This window comes from Mesoplodon bidens (genome assembly GCF_964165515.1).
Source record: "Mesoplodon bidens genome assembly, chromosome: 9".
Taxonomy (NCBI): Eukaryota; Metazoa; Chordata; class Mammalia; order Artiodactyla; family Ziphiidae; genus Mesoplodon; species Mesoplodon bidens.
Window position 1 is genome coordinate 92,475,905 of NC_138166.1, and position 22,819 is coordinate 92,498,723.

The 22,819-nt window shown below is 38.1% G+C and overlaps 1 protein-coding gene and 1 pseudogene across 5 annotated transcripts in view; one reads left to right on the forward strand and one right to left on the reverse strand.

Annotated features, from left to right (window-relative positions):
* The window catches only part of IFT56 (intraflagellar transport 56), a 38,066-nt gene that overhangs the window by 7,566 nt on the left and 7,681 nt on the right, over positions 1-22,819 (forward strand). For 3 of the 4 annotated variants that reach the window (XR_014016623.1, XM_081243828.1, XM_081243830.1), the window contains 11 exons: positions 1,315-1,460; positions 2,376-2,547; positions 8,623-8,697; positions 12,696-12,798; positions 14,088-14,143; positions 15,267-15,320; positions 16,997-17,060; positions 19,013-19,101; positions 19,327-19,410; positions 20,366-20,435; positions 21,217-21,323. Coding sequence is in view for 3 of the 4 variants with exons in the window: in XM_081243828.1 (XP_081099954.1) it covers positions 1,315-1,460; positions 2,376-2,547; positions 8,623-8,697; positions 12,696-12,798; positions 14,088-14,143; positions 15,267-15,320; positions 16,997-17,060; positions 19,013-19,101; positions 19,327-19,410; positions 20,366-20,435; positions 21,217-21,323 (1,020 nt within the window). In the remaining variant the exon portion in view is untranslated. The remainder of the gene's footprint in view (positions 1-1,314; positions 1,461-2,375; positions 2,548-8,622; positions 8,698-12,695; positions 12,799-14,087; positions 14,144-15,266; positions 15,321-16,996; positions 17,061-19,012; positions 19,102-19,326; positions 19,411-20,365; positions 20,436-21,216; positions 21,324-22,819) is intronic. The other variant, XM_081243829.1, reaches the window with a different exon arrangement.
* LOC308622781 (large ribosomal subunit protein eL36-like) lies at positions 4,231-4,691 on the reverse strand (annotated as a pseudogene). The gene has a single exon. The product of its transcript is annotated as a large ribosomal subunit protein eL36-like (transcript).

Consider the following 22,819-nt stretch of genomic DNA (forward strand, 5'->3'; position numbering starts at 1 on the left):
ATTTAACTTCCAGATTGGTTTTAATTTTAATTATAAAAATGTGATTCTAACATCCTAAAATGGACTTACTGAGTTACTGAATATGAACAATAAAAAATTTAAAGCTTTTAATTGATAGTACTAAATTATTTTACAGGAAGTTTATCTAATTGTCCAAAGGTAGTATTTGAAAATAATTATTTTTGGTGCATTTAAAAATTTTGGGAATTCCTTGTTGGTCCAGTGGTTGGGACTCTGCTCTTTCGCTGCCAAGAGCACGGGTTCAGTCCCTGGCCAGGGAGCTAGATCCTGCAAGCCGGGCAGTGCGGGGGGAAACAAAAAAAACTTCATGCTATAATTATCTGTCTCTCTGTTTAGTTCTTTCGATTTTTGCTTTACATGTTTTGCAGACTATCATTAAGTGTGTACAGATTTAGAATTGTTATGTCCATCTAGTGGACTGAAACATTTATCATTATGAAATGTCTCTCTTTATCTCCAAAAATCTCTCTTCATGTAAAGACACTTTGTCATATTTGTGTAGCTACACCAGCTCTCTTTTGGTTAGTGTTTGCTTATTGTATCTTTTCGCATCCTTTCACTCTCTATCTTTCTGTGTCTTTCTATTTTAAATGTCTCTCTTATAAACAGCATGTAAAAAAGATAGAGACAGAGAAAAAAAGGAAAGGGAGAAGATATAAAGAAAGAAATAGAAAAGAAAAAGAAGGTAAGAAGAGGGGTGTCAAGTAATTAATGTGAGCTATAACTTAAAGGCTTTCCATTGTTAAGGCTCTGCCTCCAGAGACTTTTTTTTTTAATTTTTAAAAATGTTTATTTATTTATTTATTTTGGCTGCTTTGGGTCTTTGTTGCTGCATGCGGGCTTTCTCTAGTTGCGGCGAGCAGTCGCTACTCTTCGTTGCGTTGCACGGGCTTCTCACTGCAGTGGCTTCTCTTATTGCGGAGCACAGGCTCTAGGTGCATGGGCTTCAGTAGTTGTGGCTCGCGGGCTCTAGAGTGCAGGCTCAGTTGCTGTGGCGCACAGGCTTAGTTGCTCCGCGGCATGTGGGATCTTCCTGGACCAGGGCTCGAACCCATGTCCCCTGCATTGGCAGGCAGATTCTTAACCACTGCGCCGCCAGGGAAGTCCCCAGAGACTATTTTTATTCTTTCTCTGTAAGAGAGGTAAAGAACACCAGGAGCTGAAGGGAAATAGAACAGAGATAAATGGCTGAAGGAGAAGGGGAAGTCAAAATATCCATTACATAGGTGTTGATTTCTGTAACCGTACTCTAATGTGAATCTTTACACGTCTTTTGCTCTCTTACAATTTTAGTTTAATGATGAGAAGAAATTGATGAACTTTCATCAGAATCTTCAGGATATCACAGAAGATCAACTCAGTTTGGCCTCAATCCACTATATGCGATCTCACTACCAAGAAGCTATTGACATTTATAAGCGAATACTGCTAGATAACAGGTCTGTGTCCATTTATGCCTCCTTGAAATCTCATTTTGTTACTTTCTTCTGTACCTAGTTTGGCTGAGGACCTAGTGTCCTTTGGATCTAATATCACCACGTGTTCAAATCTATTTAGCTAATAATCTGGTGAGATTAAGAACTCCTTATTGTCTAGATCAGGGTTTCTCCACCTTTCTTTCATTATTGACCTTCCAAGGAGGCTTTTTAGATTTTTCCCTCATTAATTGCCCTCCCATGAAGTTTCAATACCATAGATATATTGTATATATGTTTATGTACTGTATGTATATCTATGCTTTATATATAAAATGAGTATGTTTTCCACCTCTCCATAAGAACCAATTTTTGCCCCTTTGGGGGTGATATCACTCCTGTTGAAAGTGCATGGCCTAGGTGTATCAATTTCAGTGTTATGGTTACACTGTAGGTAACTTGCTGACAAAATTAGAAACAAATCATTCTGAAGAATTAATGTTCCAACTTTATCACTGACCACTTGGCTTCTCTCCCCATCCCCAAAATATCTCATCCACTTCCCTTCTCCCTTCTTTTGCTTTACTGTCACAATCTCCCACCCATTCCCATTCTCAGTCGTCAAATATACTTGCCTTGTCTGCTTATTTGAGTTTATACTCGATTACTGATTATGTTAGTTTTTTAAAACATGAATAGTAGTAGTTGAACTTTTCCCTTTCTCCTCTAGTTGTCATCTTTTACTCTGCTTATATCAAAACACTTAAATATTATAATACAAAAAGAAAGATGCTACATTGATTATATTCTTTTTTCTTTAAAAGAAGAAATGTCCTCTTTGCCTTGCTGTCCATTTGAGCCATTAAAAAGATCTGTAGTTTGACAACATTTCTATGAAGTAGACTTAAATTGTTAATCCTTAATTCTTTCATCTAATAGGGAGTACCTTGCCCTCAATGTTTATGTGGCCCTGTGTTACTACAAGCTGGATTACTATGATGTGTCTCAAGAAGTTCTGGCTGTTTATCTTCAGCAAATTCCTGATAGTACCATCGCACTCAATCTTAAGGCCTGTAATCATTTTCGCCTTTACAGTGGCAAAGCTGCTGAGGTAGTGATGAAATTTGTTCTTTTTTTTTTTTTTTTAATTTCTATTTTGGCTGTATTGGGTCTTCATTGCTGCGTGCGGGCTCTCTCTAGTTGCGGCAAGTGGGGGCTACTCTTCGTTGCGATGCGCGGGCTTCTCGTGGTGGTGGCTTCTCTTGTTGTGGAGCACAGGTTCTAGGTGCGCAGGCTCCAGTAGTTGTGGCATGCAGGCTCAGTAGTTGTGGCACACGGGCTTAGTTGCTCCACAGCATGTGGGATCTTCCCGGACCAGGGATCAAATACGTTTCCCCCGCATTGACAGGCGGATTCTTAACCACTGCACCACCAGGGAAGTCCCGTAATTTGTTCTTAATTTACTTGATTCCAGTTTGAATTACCCTGTACTTCCCTGTAAAGCATGTAAACATACTTTATACTAACAGCAGATTCAACTGCTGGGTGAAACAGTGTTTAGCAGCTGGTGGTTGGAGAACACGTCCTTAACATATGGCCAGATTCACTTTTCATGGTTTATGTCGATAAAGGTGGTCAGTTGTGGCAAAAGAAATGCCTATCAATTAAATTGCTTAGTGTGCAATGGAGTGGACCCTTTAGATATCGATATTATATAAAATACATTCTTGGAATACTCATTTCAACTAGAGTCCCTGGAGTCTGCCTAATTGGCTAGTTCCCAGCATCAGCAGTTTAATAGTAAACTGGATTTGCGATTTGATCTCATTAGAGTTTTGTTTAGAATAAATGAAAGAATAGAAGTGTATTCTTGCCTTTCTACCTTGAGTCAGTTTTGGGGACCTTGCCAATTTTAGTATAAGGTCCAACCTTTTACATGTTTACATTTTGTCCGCACATGTTCTTTCCAGAGTCTGGTATGGGCGGCATGGCTAACCAATCCGCTATAGGTCTGACGGTGTCCATGTCAGGGTACCAGACTGCACTTCCCATTCACTAAATGCATGCTTTTTCATTTGAAATTGTGTCCATGTAGATTGCATGTTGATTTTGTAAAGTTCTCCAGCAGTAGATGACTATGTCAAAGGTACCCGAAGAAGCTTTTTTTTTTGGTAGCAAGAGGATATAGTTTGTGTTTACCTATGTTAATTTTATTAAACCATTTAAAAGCAGACATTCCTCTAGTAATTTTTATAATGGGCTCTATATTGTATAGTTCATTCTCTCCCCAGACACCAAAGCATTCTGCTCTTCTATAGTAAGCATGAAATAATCTGTAATGACTCACTCAATTCTTTTTTTTTTTTTTTGCGATACGCGGGCCTCTCACTGTTGTGGCCTCTCCGGTTGTGGAGCACAGGCTCCGGACGCGCAGGCTCAGTGGCTATGGCTCATGGGCCCAGCCACTCCGCAGCATGTGGGATCTTCCCGGACCAGGGCACGAACCCGCGTCCCCTGCATTGGCAGGCGGACTCTCAACCACTGCGCCACCAGGGAAGCCCTCACTCAATTCTTAAAGTACTTTGAACAATTTACCCAAGGTTATACAACTAACAAGTGAGAAATTCAGGTCTCAAACCCTGACTCTAAAGCCCATAGACTTAACCACTAAAATTTACTGCAAACTTAGGTGTACATTCCTCTTGCTCTTAATTTATATATATACATAATAATATAGCTACCAAGTAATAAGCATGATTATTTAAATGTAATCAAATAATATGGTTATTATATCTTACCAACAAATAATTGGTAATAATATGGCTCTTATATATGATTTTATATCTATATATAAAATCATACTTATTATTTGGTAGTTGCCTAATTTTCTTTTTTTTTTTTTCTGAAAAGGTTTTATTACGCACTGAGGGGAGGGAGCTCTGTCCTTCTTGGCTGCTGCTTTCCTCCTGGCTGCCAGGACATTACTCAGCTCCTGTCTCTTCCTTTTGGCATGGAAGTGTGTCCCCACCCTTTTCTTGATGAACTTGAGGGCCCACGTGTCCTTAGAGACCTTGAGCAGCTCCGTGGCCCGCCGTTCTTAAGGGGCAAAGCTGCGTACCTCTTGGATCATGTCTCGCACGTACTTGGTATACTTGGTGAGGCACCCGTGGCGGTGGCTAGGCCTCGGCTTGCTCACGTTATTAGTCACCTTGTGGCCCTGTTGAGGCCAATGGCCATGGGCCAGCACAGAGCCATGGCCCTGAGCTGCACTGGGGCCCTGAGGGTCCAGATGGTGGTGGATCCTACCCGAGCAAGGCCTCATTAACCTGCTTTAATTATCTTTAATCTAGACAAGCTCATTGAGGGTTGAGACTGTCTTTTGACATTTGTATCCCAGGACCTGGCACAATGCACACACAAAGTTGATGCCAACTAAGTAATGGTTGAATGAGAAATTTAAAATATGACTAACAAATTAAGGGAGAATCACATTAGAAGAAAGAAGAGGTTCGAAAGAGGGCAATAAAGATGCAAATTGAGAAAAAGCCATTAGATTTCCTAACTGGGGTTTCCTACTCTGATTAAGGTATCATTATTATTGGGTGTTGAAGCTAGGTGGCAAGGAGATAAAGAGTGAATGAATAATCACTTGGAGTGAGAATTGTCCTAAAGGATATGACAGAGGAATGACAAGTAGATGATGAAGAAACAGAAGCAGTGAATATAGGATGCTGGTAAAAGGGAGAAGAACACTGGTTTCAGAGGATAAAGAAATTTTATCCCCCCAAACTGGGAGGGCTCCGGTAGTGATGAAGAGCAGGAGCTTTGAAATCAGATAGACCATATTCCAGTCCTAGCTTATTGTGGCTTTCAGTGCACTACTTAACCTCCTTAAGCATTATCTGCAAAATATGCAAACTAATAGTACTGCATTATTGTAGGTTTCTGTGATGTATGCAAAGTCCTTACCTTCATATACATTGTAAACTCTCAATGAGCAATTATCAAAGATTTCATAGGCTTCTAAACGCCTACTGTTCTGCCTTTTTCAAATCCAGCTTATCTGTAATTACATTTAAAAGGTTTGATTTCTCAATTAAAGACAAAGATTGATTAATTAGATTGAAAAGACAAAACCCTAATATAGAACGCAGAAAATTTGAACGTAAAATCACATACTGATGTTTCATGAGGAATATTTCTTACATGATTTCTATCATGTTGTCATGCTTTTAGAAAGGTCATTTTCACTCTAACATATTATAAGATGACCTACATCTTCTATTTATAATTTTATGTTTTAACAGCTTTATTGAGGTATATGTAACATACCATACAGTTCACCCTTTTAAAGTATACAATTCAGTGGTTTTTAGTATATTCACTACTATGTGCAATCTTCATCATGGACAATTTTATTTATTTATTTTTAAGCACTTCTTTTTTTTTTTCCTCTATTTTTGGCTGTGCCATGAGGCTTGCGGGATCTTAGTTCCCTGATGGGGGATCGAACCCTTGGCCTCGGCAGTGAAATCACAGAGTCCTATCCACCGGACCACCAGGGAATTCCCACCACAGTCAATTTTAGAACATTTCCATTACCTCAAAAAGAAACTCCATACCCTATAGCTATCAACCCCCATTCACCAAGCCCTAAGCAACTACTTAATCTACTTTCTGTCTCTATGGATTTGCCTGTTTGGGATATTTCCTGTAAAAGGAATCATATAATATGTGATCTTTTATGACTGGCTTCTTTTACTTTACCATAATGTTTATAAAGTTCATCATGTTATAGCATGTTTTAGTACTTTATTCATTTTTATGACCAAATAATATTCCATTTTATGGATATACCACATTTTATTTTTCCAGTTGTCAGGGGATGGTTATTTGGATTGTTTCCACCTTCTTCCTATCATGAATAATGCTGCTGTAAACACTTGTATACATGTTTTTGGACATGTTTTGAACATGTTTTCATTTCTCTTGGGTATATACCTAGGAGTGGAATTGTTGGGTCATACTGTTTTCCTGAGTGGCTGCACCAGTTTACATTCCCACTAGCAATGTGTAAGTTTCAATTTTTCTACATCCTTGCCAACAGTTGTTGTTATCTGACTTTTTTATTCTAGCTATCCCAGTGGATGTGAAGTGGAAGCTCATTGTAATTTTGATTTGTATTTCCCTGATAACTAATGAAGTTGAACATCTTTTCATGTGCAATGAATGCTGCTTTAAATTTTGCACCCTAGGTCACTCACTTGCCTCACCTTTAGTCCCTGGCTGGCCCTGCCTGAGATCAAAGCTATCATAACACTAAAAGATTTTGTTTCTTCACTTTCATTCACTCAAGTGTTCAGTGAAGTTTTTCAGGGACAACATGATTTCAAAATAGATTGATTGCAGGTACAGATATGTCAATCCAGCTGTCATCTGTTAAGCCAGACATTAAAGAGATTTGCAAAAATATAAAACAGCACTCTTCTCACTTAATTTTTGTTTTGGTAAATACAGTTTTTTTAATGAAAAATATGTTATTTGTGTTAATGTGTAGTGGGTTTATTATTACTTTTGATTAATTGATTTCTTAAAATTTCTGTTTTAATTTCTAATACAATAAATATGAATGGCTATAACCCACATAAACAAAAACTCTTTGGGATCCTTAATAATTTTTAAGATTTAAAAGAGACCTTGAGATCCAAAAGCTTGAAAACTGCTGAACTAGCCTAATATTACCCAAGGCAGGGGTCCCCAAGCCCCGGGCCACAGTCTGGTATCGGTCCGCGGCCTGCTAGGAACCGGGCCGCACAGCAGGAAGTGAGTGGAAGGCAAGTGAGCCAAGCTTCATCTGTGCTCCCCATTGCTCCATTACTGCCTGAGCCATCCCCCTGTTCCCCACCCCCGTCTGTGGAAAAATTGTCTTCCACGAAACTGGTCCCCAGTGCCAAAAAGGTTGGGGACCGCTGACCAAAGGCTTTGGAGTTACTGCTGTGGACAAGAGAGGACATTAGTAAATGGATTGCTGAATAGGTGTGCATTCCTATGTGACATCGGGTAGAAAAAGTTTGTAGTGCTTAGTGAGAATAATCAAGGATTTAATTATTTTATCCAGAAAAGCTTAGGTACCCACTGATGGAAGTAGAAAAAGGAGGTGAGGAGGTTTAATCAAAATTATAGAGTGGGCTTCCCTGGTGGCGCAGTGGTTGAGCGTCTGCTTGCCGATGCAGAGGACACAGGTTCGCGCCCTGGTCCGGGAGGATCCCACATGCCGCGGAGCGGCTGGGCCGCTGAGCCTGAGTCATGGCCGCGGAGCCTGTGCTCCGCAACGGGAGAGGCCACAGCAGTGAGAGGCCCGCATACCGCAAAAAAAAAAAAAAAAAAAAAAAAAAAAAAAAAAAATTATAGAGTGGTGGGGCTTCCCTGGTGGCGCAGTGGTTGAGAGTCCGCCTGCCGGTGCAGGGGACATGGGTTCGTGCCCCGGTCTGGGAGGATCCCACATGCCGCGGAGCAGCTGGGCCGCTGAGCCTGCACATCCGGAGCCTGTGCTCCGCAACGGGAGACGCCACAGCAGTGAGAGGCCCGCGTACCGCAAAAAAAAAAAAATAGAGTGGCAAGATGGGAATAGCAGAAAGCTGAGGAAGGGGGTAAGTGAGTCTAGGACATTAGTGAAGACACTGTGGAAATGGCTGACCATTTCTTCTAAGGGAAGTTAAGGGTGCAGGACAATACGGAAGAGATCTGATAGGTCTGATAAATAATAACAAAGAGGGGAGAAGTTATGTTAATTGCATCATGTAAATTAAGGCCAATTCAGCAGGAAGGAGATAGTATGAAAATTCAGGACATAGGTGGAATGGTCAGATTGAAGAATCAACCTTAGTTGTTAAAAGTTTGTTGCCTGAAAGAAAAGACTAACTCTAGGAGTCTACAAACTTGGGTTCACCAGTTTCAAACTTGCTGATTAGTATAAGGTTCAATCACTTAGTGTTTATAAGCCTCAATGTTCTCATCTGTAAAATGAGGATAATAATAATTACATTGATTATTTCTTAGAGTCCTGCAGAACAAATGGAACAGCATGTTAAATTCTTTGTAAACTATAAAATGTTGTAACATTTTATATGTGATATAAGAACTATACAGTTCTCATTTTCATAAGGCTTTCCTTTTTTAATTTCAGGCAGAACTCAAAAGCTTGATGGACAACGCTTCTTCTTCCTTTGAATTTGCTAAAGAGCTCATCAGGCACAATCTGGTGAATAATAGTTTGCAGTCTTGACTGACCTGAGGCTTACCCTATTTTGGTACATCACAGTGGTTAGAAAGATGAATGAAGGGAGTTATCTCAACAAGTATTTCTCTACTTTAAGTAAACTCTTGCTGTGGAGGAGAGAGAATGAGTTTATGATATCAGGTTCTTTCCTCAAGCAAATCCTTATTGGGAGGGCAGTAATACATACTTAACATTTAGAAAGAAGTGTAAGGCAGTGAGATCCACGTGTTCATTTTGTTGGCAAAGACAAAGGAACATATCCCTTTGGGTTATAATAAATGGGGAGGATATTCTGATGAAAGTAAAACTTGAGCTGGTTTTTGGAAGATGGCTGGGATTTATAGGGTTCATTTGTGGCAGGGACATGGATGAATGAATGAAGAAGACGTGATAGGTTGTGAGCAGTTTGAATTTACTAGAACAGAAAGTTTGCACTGGGGCACAGTGAAAAATTAAAGTTTTACTTAGTGAAAAAGTAAAAAGGGGCTTAGGTTTAGGGCTGGATTACGATGGCCATTGCTAAAAAAAAAACATTCAGATGAAGTTTCAAGTTTGATTCCATTGACTATGCAGTAGAGTGGGTGCAAAGCAGGTGCATTCAACTCAGACACATGGGACATTGAGAAAATTATTTTATATTGTTGAGTTTCAGATTCCTCATCTGAAAATGGCAATAATAATAACTACTACTTTTCCTTCTGATTTCTCTGTACCTTCTTTGGCACCAAGTCTCTGAGTATGAATGCCGAAAACCATAGCTGTTTTAGACTCTCTCTTCCCCTTTATCTCTGATAGCTACCCACTCACTTAATCCTATTAATTCTTTGTTGGTATTGTCTTATATTCATTCCCTTCCTCCTCTAATTCAGGCCTCCATCACAGATAGCATTTTCTGTGGTTATTTTTTATTATGAGCTTCTGCTTCTAATCTTTTCACTTCTAGTCTAGTTTATAAATTAAAGACAGATTAATTTTTGTGGAGAATGATGTGTTAGTGGTAGTAGTCTGGGAATTAAACTTGGAAAGAGATTAAGACCAGAGAACAGGTTTAGAAGTTTTCTTAAGAGTAGTGATAGTTGAAGAAAGGGTTAAAAACAGAGAAAAATATGGCTCCAAGAGAGCATTTGTATTTAAGTGGCTGGAAGAAGGAAGATAAGAAAATATCTCAAGAAAGGGCAGGCGAGAAAAAGCACCTAGATAATTTACAGTTGACCCTTCTGCAACACGGGTTTGAACTGCATGAGTCCACTTATACACAGATTTTTTTCAATCGTAAATACTGCACGGTCTGAGGTTGGTTGAATCCTCGGATGTGGAGGAACCATGGATGTGGGTGGCTGACTATAAGTCATACTCGGATTTTCAACTGTGTGGAGGGTCATTGCCTCTAAACCACCCACTCCACTGTTGTTCAAGGTCAACAGTAATGTCATTAAAAATTTTTTTTCTGATTTTTATACAATTTTTAAAGGTTACACTCCATTTACAATTATTACAAAATGTTGGCTATGTTCTCTGCGTTGTACAAATACATCTTTGTATCCTGTCTTACACCCAGTAGTTTGTACCTCCCATTCTCCCGCCCCTACATTGCCCCACCCTCCACTGGTAACCTCTGGTTTGTTCTCAATATCTGTGAGTCTGCTTCTTTTTTGTTATATTCACTAGTGTGCTGCATTTTTTAGGTTCCACATATAGGTGTTATCATACAGTATTTGTCTTTCTTTGTCTGACTTATTTCACTTAGCGTAATGCCCTCCAAGTCCCTCCATGTTGCTGCAAATGGCAAAGTTTCGTTCTTTCTTATGGCTGAGTAATATTCCATTGTATATATAGACCACATCTTCTTTGCCCATTCATCTGTTGATGGACACTTAGGTTGCTTCTAACTGTAATGTCATTACAGGTACACATTTTAATCACCTGGGAGATTTTTTTAAATAATGATGGGTGAGATTTTTACTGAATGATTGCCTAGGGTTCAGCCATGAGTACTTTTCTTAAAAGTTTCCCAAGTGGACATAATATACAGCCAGAATAAAGAACTGTTATATGTACGTATAACTGGGAGATGCATATTAGCTAGCAATAGGAATTATTCTTGGAGGGTGGGATTAAAGAGAAAAGTGAAAAAATGGAAAATTTCCTTTTTCGTGTTGTAATAGTATATGTAAGTTTTTGCCAATGAATACAGATTACCTTAATGTCTAAAACAAAACCTGAAAAATATTAAGCAATATAAGTTGTTGTTATTAACATCTACTTTTGGAGTCAGATCTGTGGTCAAAATCAAGTTATACCATGTACTAGCTTGGTAACATTGGGTAAGTCACAAAACATTGATGAGTCTCCATGTTCTCATATGTAGAATAGGGGAAATTACAGTACCTACCTTATTCCCTTGTGAAGATGAAATGAGGTAATGTGTATAAGGTACCTCAAGCAGTACGCAGCATATAGTAAGCATATAGCAGACAGTGCCACTGCTATTCCATCAGTGTCAAACCTGCAGGTATGTCATGGAGCAAGAGGACAGAATAGTCCACTGAATTTGGCCAAAGGGGTTAATTTGTGACTTGTAGAGTGAGTTTACTAGTGTGCAGAGAGCAGAAGCAAGTTTTCTGGGAACTTAAGGAGTGAGGGGATGAGAAGAAATTTGAAGCAGGGAACCACATACTTTTCAAGTGTGGCGTTGAAAGAAAGGAGAAAAATAAGGTGCTATCCAGAGGGAACAGTGGCACCAAGTGGAAGATTTTTCAAGAGAGCAGAAACCTTTGTGCATGTTTGAAGTTGAGAAATGGGACCAGGATTAATGAAATAGAATGATTGATTAATGCAGAAACAAGATCTAGATGGAGTCAGAAGTTATGACATCAAAGAAGATAGATGAAGGAATTAATCTTGGCAAGAGAAGGGAGCATCTCAGACAAGGAGGAAGCAAATAAGATGACCATATGGATACTTTGATGTAGAAAAAAGAGATTAGGTAGTTTATGCCTGATTGCCTTGATTTCTGTATATTTATTTGTGAAATAACTGTGTGCCAGATACTGTGCTAGACTCTGAGTACAGAACAGGATGCAAAACTGTCCTTTCATGAATGGTGCTTCTGTTTTAGCTATTCTCTGTAGCATTTATTATCATACGACAACATACTTAAGTTTGCTCTTTGAAGGTCTCTCCCCACCTGAGTATAGCCTATATAGTGACAGAGGAGTGACTTGTTCCTGGTGTAGCCCTGCTATTACAATACCAAGCATATAGTAAGTGCTAATGAATATTTACTGAAAAACTAAATGAAATATTACCTACTATGTGCCACACATTTAGCCCACTTTAACTCATTTAATCCTCATGATAACCCTGAAAGGTAGACATTACTAATGCCATTTAGAGATGAGGCAACAGTCTCAGAAAGATTATATAAATTCCTTCATGGAGTTTTTTGTTTTGTTTTGTTTTTTGTTTTGTTTTGCGGTATGCGGGCCTCTCACTGCTGTGGCCTCTCCCGTTGCGGAGCACAGGCTCTGAACGCGCAGGCTCAGCGGCCATGGCTCACGGGCCCAGCCGCTCCGCGGCATGTGGGATCTTCCCGGACCGGGGCACGAACCCGCGTCCCCTGCATCGGCAGGCGGACTCTCAACCACTGCGCCACCAGGGAAGCCCCCTTCGTGGAGTTTTGATAGAGAATATCTGTCTAGAAAAAAAGTTTCATTAATTATTGGGTACTTTAATGAAGAGTTTTCTACAGTTCTTATGAGGAGAAAAGGAAATGTATGCAATAAGGTTATGCTTTTATTCTATTTCTTATAATTTAGGATGGTTTTCTTTTAATTAGGTCAAGATCATGTGTTTATAGAGAGAGCTTCACAAATATATTCATCCTTTCAAAGAATAACTGTTGTGTCAGCTGCTTACACATTTCTACCAATAAGTGAACTCATAGTTATTGCCATAATACAGAGTTTTTCTGTCTTTAGGTTGTTTTCCGAGGAGGTAAAGGGGCTTTGCAGGTTTTGCCTCCCCTGGTTGATGTCATTCCTGAAGCTAGGCTAAACTTAGTGATTTACTACCTTCGTCAAGGTAAGAAAACTGTGTCTTGGTCTTGCCTATTTAAGATATTTTAGAACATTTAATCTCTAACTGAACTACTTGCTTAATCTTTAAAATCAATTCATAATACTTCCAAAAATATGTTTGCTACAGGTTCGTAGGACAGAACAAATTTATTGGTATTTATTTGTTGTGCCTTTTCTCTTTATTCTCTCTTTCCTCTTCTATTGCTTCCAATCTCTCACTCATTCTGTTCTTTTCTTTTCCTCTTATTTTTCTGCCCTTTGTTCTCTATTCATTCTATTTCAGTTTTTCTGTTTTTTTCCTTCCCCTCCCTTGTTTCTTCTTTTTCTTGTGTTCCCCTGTATGTAATGTACATCTACATTTTCTTGAGTCTTTTCTTTTTCATCATTAATTGTTTTTTATTTGCTCAGACAATTTTTAATTGTCTGCCTTTCTGTTTATTTGTACCCCCAGCTTCTCATGAGAAATAGTATGATGCAAAGAGAACGTGATATTTGTTTCCCCTAAGTAAGGATAAAATTGTTAGACACATGCCTAAAGCAGTCTTTTATCTAACAGTTGTGAGTACAGGGTAGGAGTTACCATGCAGTGGCGCTGGCACTCTGTCGTGGACATCGGACTAACAGTGTGGGCCTTTTTAGGTGCATGGTAGAAACCAACCAGACAACATATTCCTCATCGAGGAAAATGTGTTTATTAGCATAACAACATGAACTTGCAAATAGTCCTATCTAATTTGATATATAAGCACAAAGAAATATGCTTTTGGATGAGAATTAAATAAACACTTCATATATTTTATAAATTAATTTTTATTCTAAAAATATTCAAACATAAACAAAACAAGTTAATAGTCTGAACACCCAAATATACATCCCAGATTCAACAGTCTTCTAGATATTGCCAGTCTTTTTTCATCTATCCTCCCTCTCCCATTTTTGTTGCTGAAATATTTTAAAGCGAATCCCAGACTTCATGTCATTTCACTCCTACATACTTTATATATCTTTTTAAAAAATGGTTGTTTTTCTTATATAATTACAATGCCATTGGCATATACTTCCCCATTCCTTATTTTTAGCTTGAACTTTTAGGTGCTTCATGGCTTAATATGGGTTTCCTACAGATACTTGGTTATCTACTACTCAACAATGAACTTGATGGAGAGTTAAGAGACAAAAAAAAACAAATCATACTTCCCATGAATGTTTGAAGGATCTTATCATTTGGGAGACTGTTTCAGAAGAGTTTGCTAGGATACAGATTAGCATAGCTACTTATTTCTTATATTTCAGATGATGTACAAGAAGCTTATAACTTAATTAAGGATCTGGAACCTACTACTCCTCAGGTAATTGCAAATGTGTTGCATTTTTACTAACCAAGTTCTGTTGAAAGTGGAATTTCAGAAGGCATCTTAGAGAAGCTTCTTGCTTGTAGAATCTCAGGAAAGATCGTATATATTGATCTAGGAATGTTATGTGAGACTTTTTTTTTATGTGAGACTTTTGATATGAGAATGAATATCCTGGGCTTTTGATATTTGTAAACTCCCGTATATGTGGTCATCTCCTCAAAAGGGTTGATGTTTGAAAATACTGAAATCTAGAATTCTGATGAAACTAGATATAGAAACTTATGTCAGCAGTATGATTGTCTGTACTATGTCTTTGTCCCCTGCTAGGTTGTTAGCTCCTTGCCGTCAGGGATTGTGTCTGTATTGTATCTCCAACACTATGTATACTAAGCACCTAGTAAGTATCCCACTCACTGAGTGAAAGACTGACTGAAAACTGTTTCTAGATCTAAACAGGTATATTTCTCCAGTGTATTAAAGGCTTCAGCATCTTTTTTTCTGTTCTTTTTATGAACCCTCTTAAATAAAAATAGTACCCACATAAAAATTGATAAAGCTAAGGAGAGTACCTATTAAAGAACAGAACCAAGTCTGAAGGGGATACAGGTGAGGCCTCAGGACTCCAAAACCAAGAATACCTTACAAAGGCGAATCAGAGGATACTTTTTTTTTTTTGAAGTAAGGGATCACTAGCAGAGGAAGGTTATTATATCATTGGAAAGGGAAAAATATTGATAATATATATATGATGTCATCACAGAGAATGGCAGTGACTGATAAGGTGCAAAAATTATTACATAAACATTTTATTGTTAATTTTTTCCACTGAATTGAAATAAAAACAAAACTTAACTCCTGTGAGTGTCCACTGAGGTTTTCTGCTTAAGACTGAGAATTTACAAATATGATTAATTCTGTTATATGAATACTTTCCTGGGAAACAAATGAAAGTCTGCTAATTCTTTCATTCAAACCAGGGATAGAACAGAGAAAAGTGACTTTGGGTAACTTCTGATAATATATATAAAGCATTAAGTTGATGCAAATGATGTATTTGAAAGATATCTCATAGTTCCACATTCCTTTTAAATTAATTAGTGATATTCCATGTCTCCAGGAGTATATCCTCAAAGGAGTGGTCAATGCAGCCCTTGGCCAGGAAATGGGTTCGGTGAGTATAAGATCACTGGTAATCTGTAGCTTGCAAAGTTATATATGTGGAAAAGATCAAAATGAACATCAGATTTCAACCAGCAATAAGCTTACAAATAGGCTCTTCTGCAGTTCCTTTTATTCTCCATATCCCCCAGTCCAGATTGCATTGTGAAAAGAATTCTGTGTTATTTAAAGACAAGAAAAGGGAATTCCCTGGTGGTCCAGTGGTTAGGACTTGGCGCTCTCACTGCCAAGGACCCGGGTTCAAGCCCTGGTTGGGGAACTAAGGTCCTGCAAGCTGCACAGCATGGCCAAAAAAATAAAACAATATAAAATGAAATAAAAAATAAAGAAAAAAAAGAAAGCTGCAACCCTAAGAATTGCTGCTTTGATTAAAAAAAAAAAGCCCAATTGTTAAACAGTGTGTATATCTAATAACAACAGCAAATCATTGCAAAAATTCATTCTTATTTTCACTGACTTTTTAAAATTTTATTTGTTTGGCTGCGTTGGGTCTTTGCTGCTGTGTGCGGGCTTTCTCTAGCTGCAGCGAGCGGGGACTACTCTTTGTGGCGTGTGCGGGCTTCTCATTGCGGTGGCTTCTCTTGTTGCAGAGCACAGGCTCTAGGTGGGCGGGCTTCAGTAGTTGCGGTGCATGGGCTCAGTAGTTGCAGCTCGCAGGCTGAGTAGTTGCGGTGTGCGGGCTCTAGAGCACAGGCTCAGTAGTTGTGGCGCACGGGCTCAGCTGCTCTGCGGATCCCTTCCCAGACCAGGGATCGAACCCATGTCCCCTGCATTGGCAGACAGATTCTTAACCACTGCACCACCAGGGAAGTCCCTTCACTGAATTTTTTTTAACCTTGCATACCTCTGAGCTTTAATTTTGACATCTGTAAAATGGGAATAATTGTTTCTCTGGAAAAGCTTTTTATAAGTACCAAAATGCTGTCTAAAATTAAGCTTTTATTCCTCTGAATATGGCATAGTAAGTTCTTTTTGGAACAAAGTGTAATATAAATAAATGTTTTTATCTCCAGCTCACTCCAAAGTGCTTCATGTAGTAGATAGGCAATAAATAGCTATTGAATAAATTAATGATTTTATTTAATAAATACTCCTTGTTATAGCCATAGCTCCTACCACAAGGTCTGATATATGATAAAAGAGCAATAAATATTTGTTAAATGAATGAATGAATGAGTTCATTTAATGAAGATACTTTTTTTTTTTTTTTTTTTTTTTTTTGCTGTATGCGGGCCTCTCACTGCTGTGGCCTCTCCCGTTGCGGAGCACAGGCTCCGGACGCGCAGGCCCAACGGCCATGGCTCACGGGCCCAACCGCTCCGCGGCATGTGGGATCTTCCCAGACCGGGGCACGAACCCATGTCCCCTGCATCGGCAGGCGGACTCTCAACCACTGCGCCACCAGGGAAGCCCTGAAGATACTTTTAAGATAGAATTTGGGGACTGGATTTTTTTCCTCTTTTCTATCTGACCCTAAATAGGTTTTAATTCAATTGCAGATTATCATTTTCTAGTTGCCTATGCTAATAAGAATTAGTACTATTGATTTGGGGAGGATTTAAAACAAGGGTATATGTTAAATCCTGACAAATACGTTAAAACCACAAAGTAATACAAATACTATATTTTCAGCTTATTCTTCTGTATCAGCTCTGCTTTGTTTTTCAGAAGGATCATATGAAAATTGCCCAGCAATTCTTCCAGTTGGTGGGAGGATCAGCTAGTGAATGTGGTATGTCTGAATCTGTACTTGTGAGCATGATTTATAACTGGAGTTGGTCATATACTGACCAGTGAAGTTTGATTCTCTGTCCAGAGATATATCTGTTAGGCTTCCCATTATAAAGTAGGAACTCAGACACAGGAGAGAATATTGAATTAGCCCTTCTTAACGTCTCAGATAAAATGGGATGAAAGGATATATAAATAGAGGAGAATAAGTATATTCTCTAGTTCACAAGAGTTTTAAAAATTTGATTCTGTTTTTTATTTGAAATGTTAACTTTTATTGATTTCTCAAGAGCTCTTTATGTATAAAACTTTTGTCATGCTGTAGATATTTTTCCAGTAGGTCATTTGCTTTTAACTTTGCCTATGGTATTTTTTTCCCATATAAAAACATTTATATCTTATTTATCTTTTCTATAATGATTTCTTACATGGGTATCAAGCTTAGAAAATGCTTTTTTATCCCTGAAGTTATATAATATTCACCTATATTTCCCACCAGTAGTTTTGTGGCTTCATTTTTATTATTAAACTATCAATCTCATCACTGAAGATTCAGTGTAAGATTGAGAAAGGGATCTAAAAAGGGCTGATAGTTAGCCAGTGTGAACCAATATGGCTGTCTGTACCAGTTGTCCATGTCCGGCATCTATTCTGATGAACAGTGTTCATGCTGAACTGATTGTTAAATATTCTAATCACCCCTGGATATTCATTTTCTTTCAAATGTTTCACCAAAACTATTTGTTGGATAACATTTTCTTTCCCCATTTTAATTCATTTGTACAACAAAAGTGTATTGTGGTGTTGGGGATACAGCAGTAAACAAAACAAACCAATCCCCCTGCACTTGTGCATTGTACAGTCTAGAGAGAACAGACTATAAACATAATAAGTAGATTATAGGGGACTTCCCTAGTGGTCCAGTGGTTAAGACTCCGCACTCCCAATGCAGGGGGCCCGGGTTCGATACCTGGTCAGGGAACTAGATCCCACATACCGCAACTAAAAGAGCCTGCATGCTGCAACTAAGACCCCGCACAGCCAAATAAATAAATAAATAAATTTAAAAAATAGATTTTATAGTATATCTGTGCTAAGTGTTTTGGGGGAAAAATCTTGCACAGAGGAAGGAGGATTGGGAGTGGCAGTGGTGAGGGCCAGGTGCTATTCTAATCCTCTGCCACTTCAAATACGCATCTGTTATCGGACAAAAAGTTGGTAAGGATCAGGATCAGATGGTTCCATGGCAAAGTATTTCTCCATTTGAGACCAGAAGTGTTGGGTTGTCTTAGATGAGTAATGTTGGATACTAAGTCACGATAGTTGAGTGTGCAGGTGTTGGAGTTGGGTGAGAGAATCAAAGCCCTGGAAAAGATCTGGGGAAAACTGTAGCCTGTAGGACATGTGCTCATGTGGGACTCAGAGTTAACCGCAAGAGAGATTATCGGTCATTCTTGAGTACTGTGACCTCCATCATGCTGAGGTTTTGTCCACTGAACAGAATCTATAATTTCAGAATCTAGAAAGATGTCTTGGAATACATTCCTGTCTCTAAATTATAAAATAACTCAAAGTTCAGCTAAAGAGAACTGTTTTTTTAATATTATTAAACTATTATTTTTTATTTATTTATTTATTTTTGGCTGCGTTGGGTCTCTGTTGCTGCGCACGGGCTTTCTAGTTGCAGCGAGTGGGGGCTGCTCTTTGTTGTGGTGCGCGGGCTTCTCATTACAGTGGCTTCTCTCGTTGTGGAGCATGAGCTCTAGAGCACGGGCTCAGTAGTTGTGGCACATGGGTTGCTCCACGGCATGTGGGATCTTCCTGGACCAGGGCTCGAACCCGTGTCCCCTGCATTGGCACACGGATTCTTAACTACTGCGCCACCAGGGAAGCCCCTAAAGAGAACTTTTAGTTTCATGAATACACCTGGTTTCTTTTCCCATTCCATTTCAGATACAGTACCAGGGAGGCAGTGCATGGCTTCCTGTTTCTTCCTGCTTAAGCAATTTGATGATGTCTTGATTTACCTCAACTCGTTTAAGGTCAGTGTAGAATTTTCTAGATGACTTTGTATACAAAATACTGTATATAGTATGTCACAGATAAGATACTTTCAGAGTATCTTTTACTACCACCCTTTTACTGTGGTGGTAGTAGTGGCATCAGCTAATTCCTTAAGATTATTTTTGTGTTTACCTGGTATGACTGACGTTTTTATATTTTATATATTAATGCTCAGTGTGACCTGTTCTTGGGATGTTTTTCAGAGTTACTTCTATAATGATGACATCTTTAACTTTAATTATGCCCAAGCCAAAGCTGCAACTGGCAATACCAGTGAGGGTGAAGAGGTGGGTACCTGCTTTTGAAGGCATTTGAATAATTCTATCTAAAAATATTGTTATCTTTTTCTCACTCAAATAAAAAGTTTAAGGGTAAAGGATTATTAAAAGTTCTATTGTTCTTAGGTTATATTAAAAAGTACAATATAAATAGATATATAGATTTTATAACCACATTCATATTTTTCTTTTTCGGATAAATTTTATAAAAACATAACATACATGGAGAAAAGTATGTGTACAAATCAAAGTACACAGCTTGATGAATTTTTAAAGTGAACATACCCAAACAGTCAGTACCCAGATCATGAAATAGAATATTATCATAACCCTGGGAATGCACCCATCTCCTTTTTGAGTCAATCTCTTCCCCACAAGGCTAACCACTATCTTGACTTCTAACTCCATAGGTTATCTGAATGATTCAAAATAATTCAATTGAATTATTTAATTCAATTTTGTTATTATTCAACAAATTACTCAACTCATTATTATTCAAATTCTAAGTATTTTCTAATTTCCATTATGTTTAGAAATGATCTTTTTATTATCTTTGACGATGAGTTATTCTAAAACATGTTTCATGATTTTCAAGTGTGTACGTTATCCTTTCCAGGTTATTTTATTTTGATTTCTAACTGAATTGCATTGTGGTCATAGAGTGCGATCTGTATAACCCCAGTCCTTTAAAATCTGTTGAGATTTGCTTTATTGCCCAGTAGCATGTGCAGTTGTTAACTATTCTGTTTAAATCTTCTATATCCTCACCAACCTCATGTTACCTTGTGATATCAATAACTGAGAGAAGTGTTTTAAAATCAGCACAAAAATTGTCCTTTACTTTTCTCAGTGACCTGTATAGAATTTGGTCATTTACAATGCTCATTAATCTAAGGCAAGCTGCCATGGATATTTTTATTGTAAAAGCATCTTCATGTTTATTCCCCTTTTCCTCCTCTTACAGATTTTCCTTTTAATCCAAAGTGAGAAGATAAAAAATGACTACATTTACCTCAGTTGGTTAACTCGGTGCTGTGAGTCTTCTTTTAAATGTTATAGAGGAATCCTTTTATTGAGTGTTTTCTAATTTTGTTTTGTAGAATGAGTAAACTCTGAGATTAAGTGTTGTTAATGCTACTTAGTTAAGGATGGCCACATACATGTGTTATGCATGTTTACCCTGTGATTAGTTCTACCATATGACATTGACCTAGCATAAACAGTCCTAAAAGATGCCAAGTTCTTCCTTTAGCCTATTAAAGCTTCCAGAGTCTGAGTTTACATTATTTTTTGTTAAATTATATTGTTATGCTAATTTAACCTTTTCACTTTGGTGCAGGCCTGAAAAGTGATAAAATGTCAAAAACGTAATTTGTGTGTACTATATAGCCTATCGTCTCTGTCTGTCGGTCTTTCTCTTGCTCCTTTTTTTTCACTTGGTTTTAAAATGTTCACTGAGTTTTTGAAGTCATGGGAAAATTTTAGCATTTAGATTTCTAAGTGAGGCTGGAACTGTATGAGTGGGACTGAATGAATGCTAGATGACCTTTCAGCAGATGAGCAACGTAGGAACTACTGGAAGTCAACCCAATCTAAAAAGATATAACTATGTAAAGCCTAACTTAAGTATTTTAAGTATGGTAGAGTTCTGATGGGGAAACCAGCTTAATGCCGACATTGTAAGCTTTCCCATGTAAGAGCTGCTTACCATTACTTTGTATATTTGTAACATAGAACCAAATCCATAGACTAGCAAGATGCAGAAGTGTATTTCTTGTGCATTTAAAAAGCATAAATCTTTGTTTCTCTTTGTAGACATTATGAATAAGAAACCAAGACTAGCCTGGGAACTTTATCTCAAGATGGAAACCTCTGGCGAGTCCGTTAGCCTCTTACAGCTCATCGCTAACGACTGCTACAAGGTGCGTCTGAGTGAGACCTAAGGGGAAAGTGAAGATCAGTATCATATTGCTGCATTGACTAAATATTAGGGGAAAGTGTCCTAGAGATTAAATGGCTATAGGTGAGAGGATTCACATAGTGATATCAGAAATGTCAACCCTTTTATGAATGAACTGAACTCAGAGCTAGGCAGCATTTCAGGGTTTTATATGTACATAAAACATGTATACATATAAATGAAATATGAAATAATGTGCATGAAATAGTGGTTTAGAGAAGAGGTTTTAGATTTCTAAAGGCTATGAATCTTTAGGTACCATGCAGATAGAGATATTCATCCAGTAATTGGAAGTTTGGTTCTGAAGCTCAAGAATGATGTCCTGTGACATCCAGAGACAAATCTGGAGAAATCGTCACCACTTCAATAGTAATTGAAGCCCTGAAAAAAGTGAGATTACCAATAAGGGAGTAAAGTAAGAAGAGTAAGAGAGTTGCAAACCAAACCTTTGGGAAAACCATGGTTCAAATAGTAGACAGGAAAGACAAAGGAACCAGAAAAAGAGAATAAAAAAGCAGTCAGATTTAATAAAGGATGAACTCTGTGTGTGTGTGTGTGTGTGTGTGTGTGTGTGTGTGTGTGTGTGTGTAGTTGGAAAGGCAGGGAAGAGGGAGGAGTTTGGGGCCCTATCCTATAGATTAAAAGCTTTTTAAAAAATGAGCCTCAAATTCTGGAAACTCCTATTTTGGGAATATTTCTTCCTGTCCAAAAGACAGGAAAACGTCAGGTAAAGAGAGTCTAGTATCAAATTAATCAATAATAGCTCATTGCAAAGTGAATCATTACATTATAAAGTGAATCACCATCAGTGGAAAAGGATTTAAAACATAGGAAACTTGAAAATGTTTAATAGAACTTGGTGGATGGCAATGATATTAAGTGAGTTAGGGAAGGCAGAGGGAAAGAAAACACTAAAAGACAGGGATTTCATTCAATTTTAGATGTATTAAATCTGAAGTGTGTTTGGGGCTCCCAGGTAGAGATATTACATGTGTGAAATTATCAGGGTGAGCCTGGAGCTCAGGTATTCATGTTAGAGGCTCGGACTAGAGATGTAGCTTTAGAAGTTAACAGTAGTTAATGGTGGTGGTGGTAGTAACAGTAGCAGTAGCAGCAGTAGCAGTGGAGTATGGGAGAGAATGAGATTCACCAGTGAATGGGGTGAGGAACCACATGGAACACCAGTATTTAAGGGATAGAAATAGAAAGAAGAGTCAGTGAAAGAGACAGAGGATGAAGATGAACAGAAGGAAAAGAAAAGAACCAGGAGAGAGAAAAAAAAAGTGTTTTTCATTACTCTTTTTCTTGTTCCTATTTTATCAAATGCCAAGGAAGGAAAATGTCAAATCTGCAGCTAGATAGAATTGCAAGAGGCCTGAGAAAACACTGCTAGGTACAGAAGAGAATTGGATTAGGAAGCAGATTCAATGAGAATAATGTAGACCACAATCTTAAAAA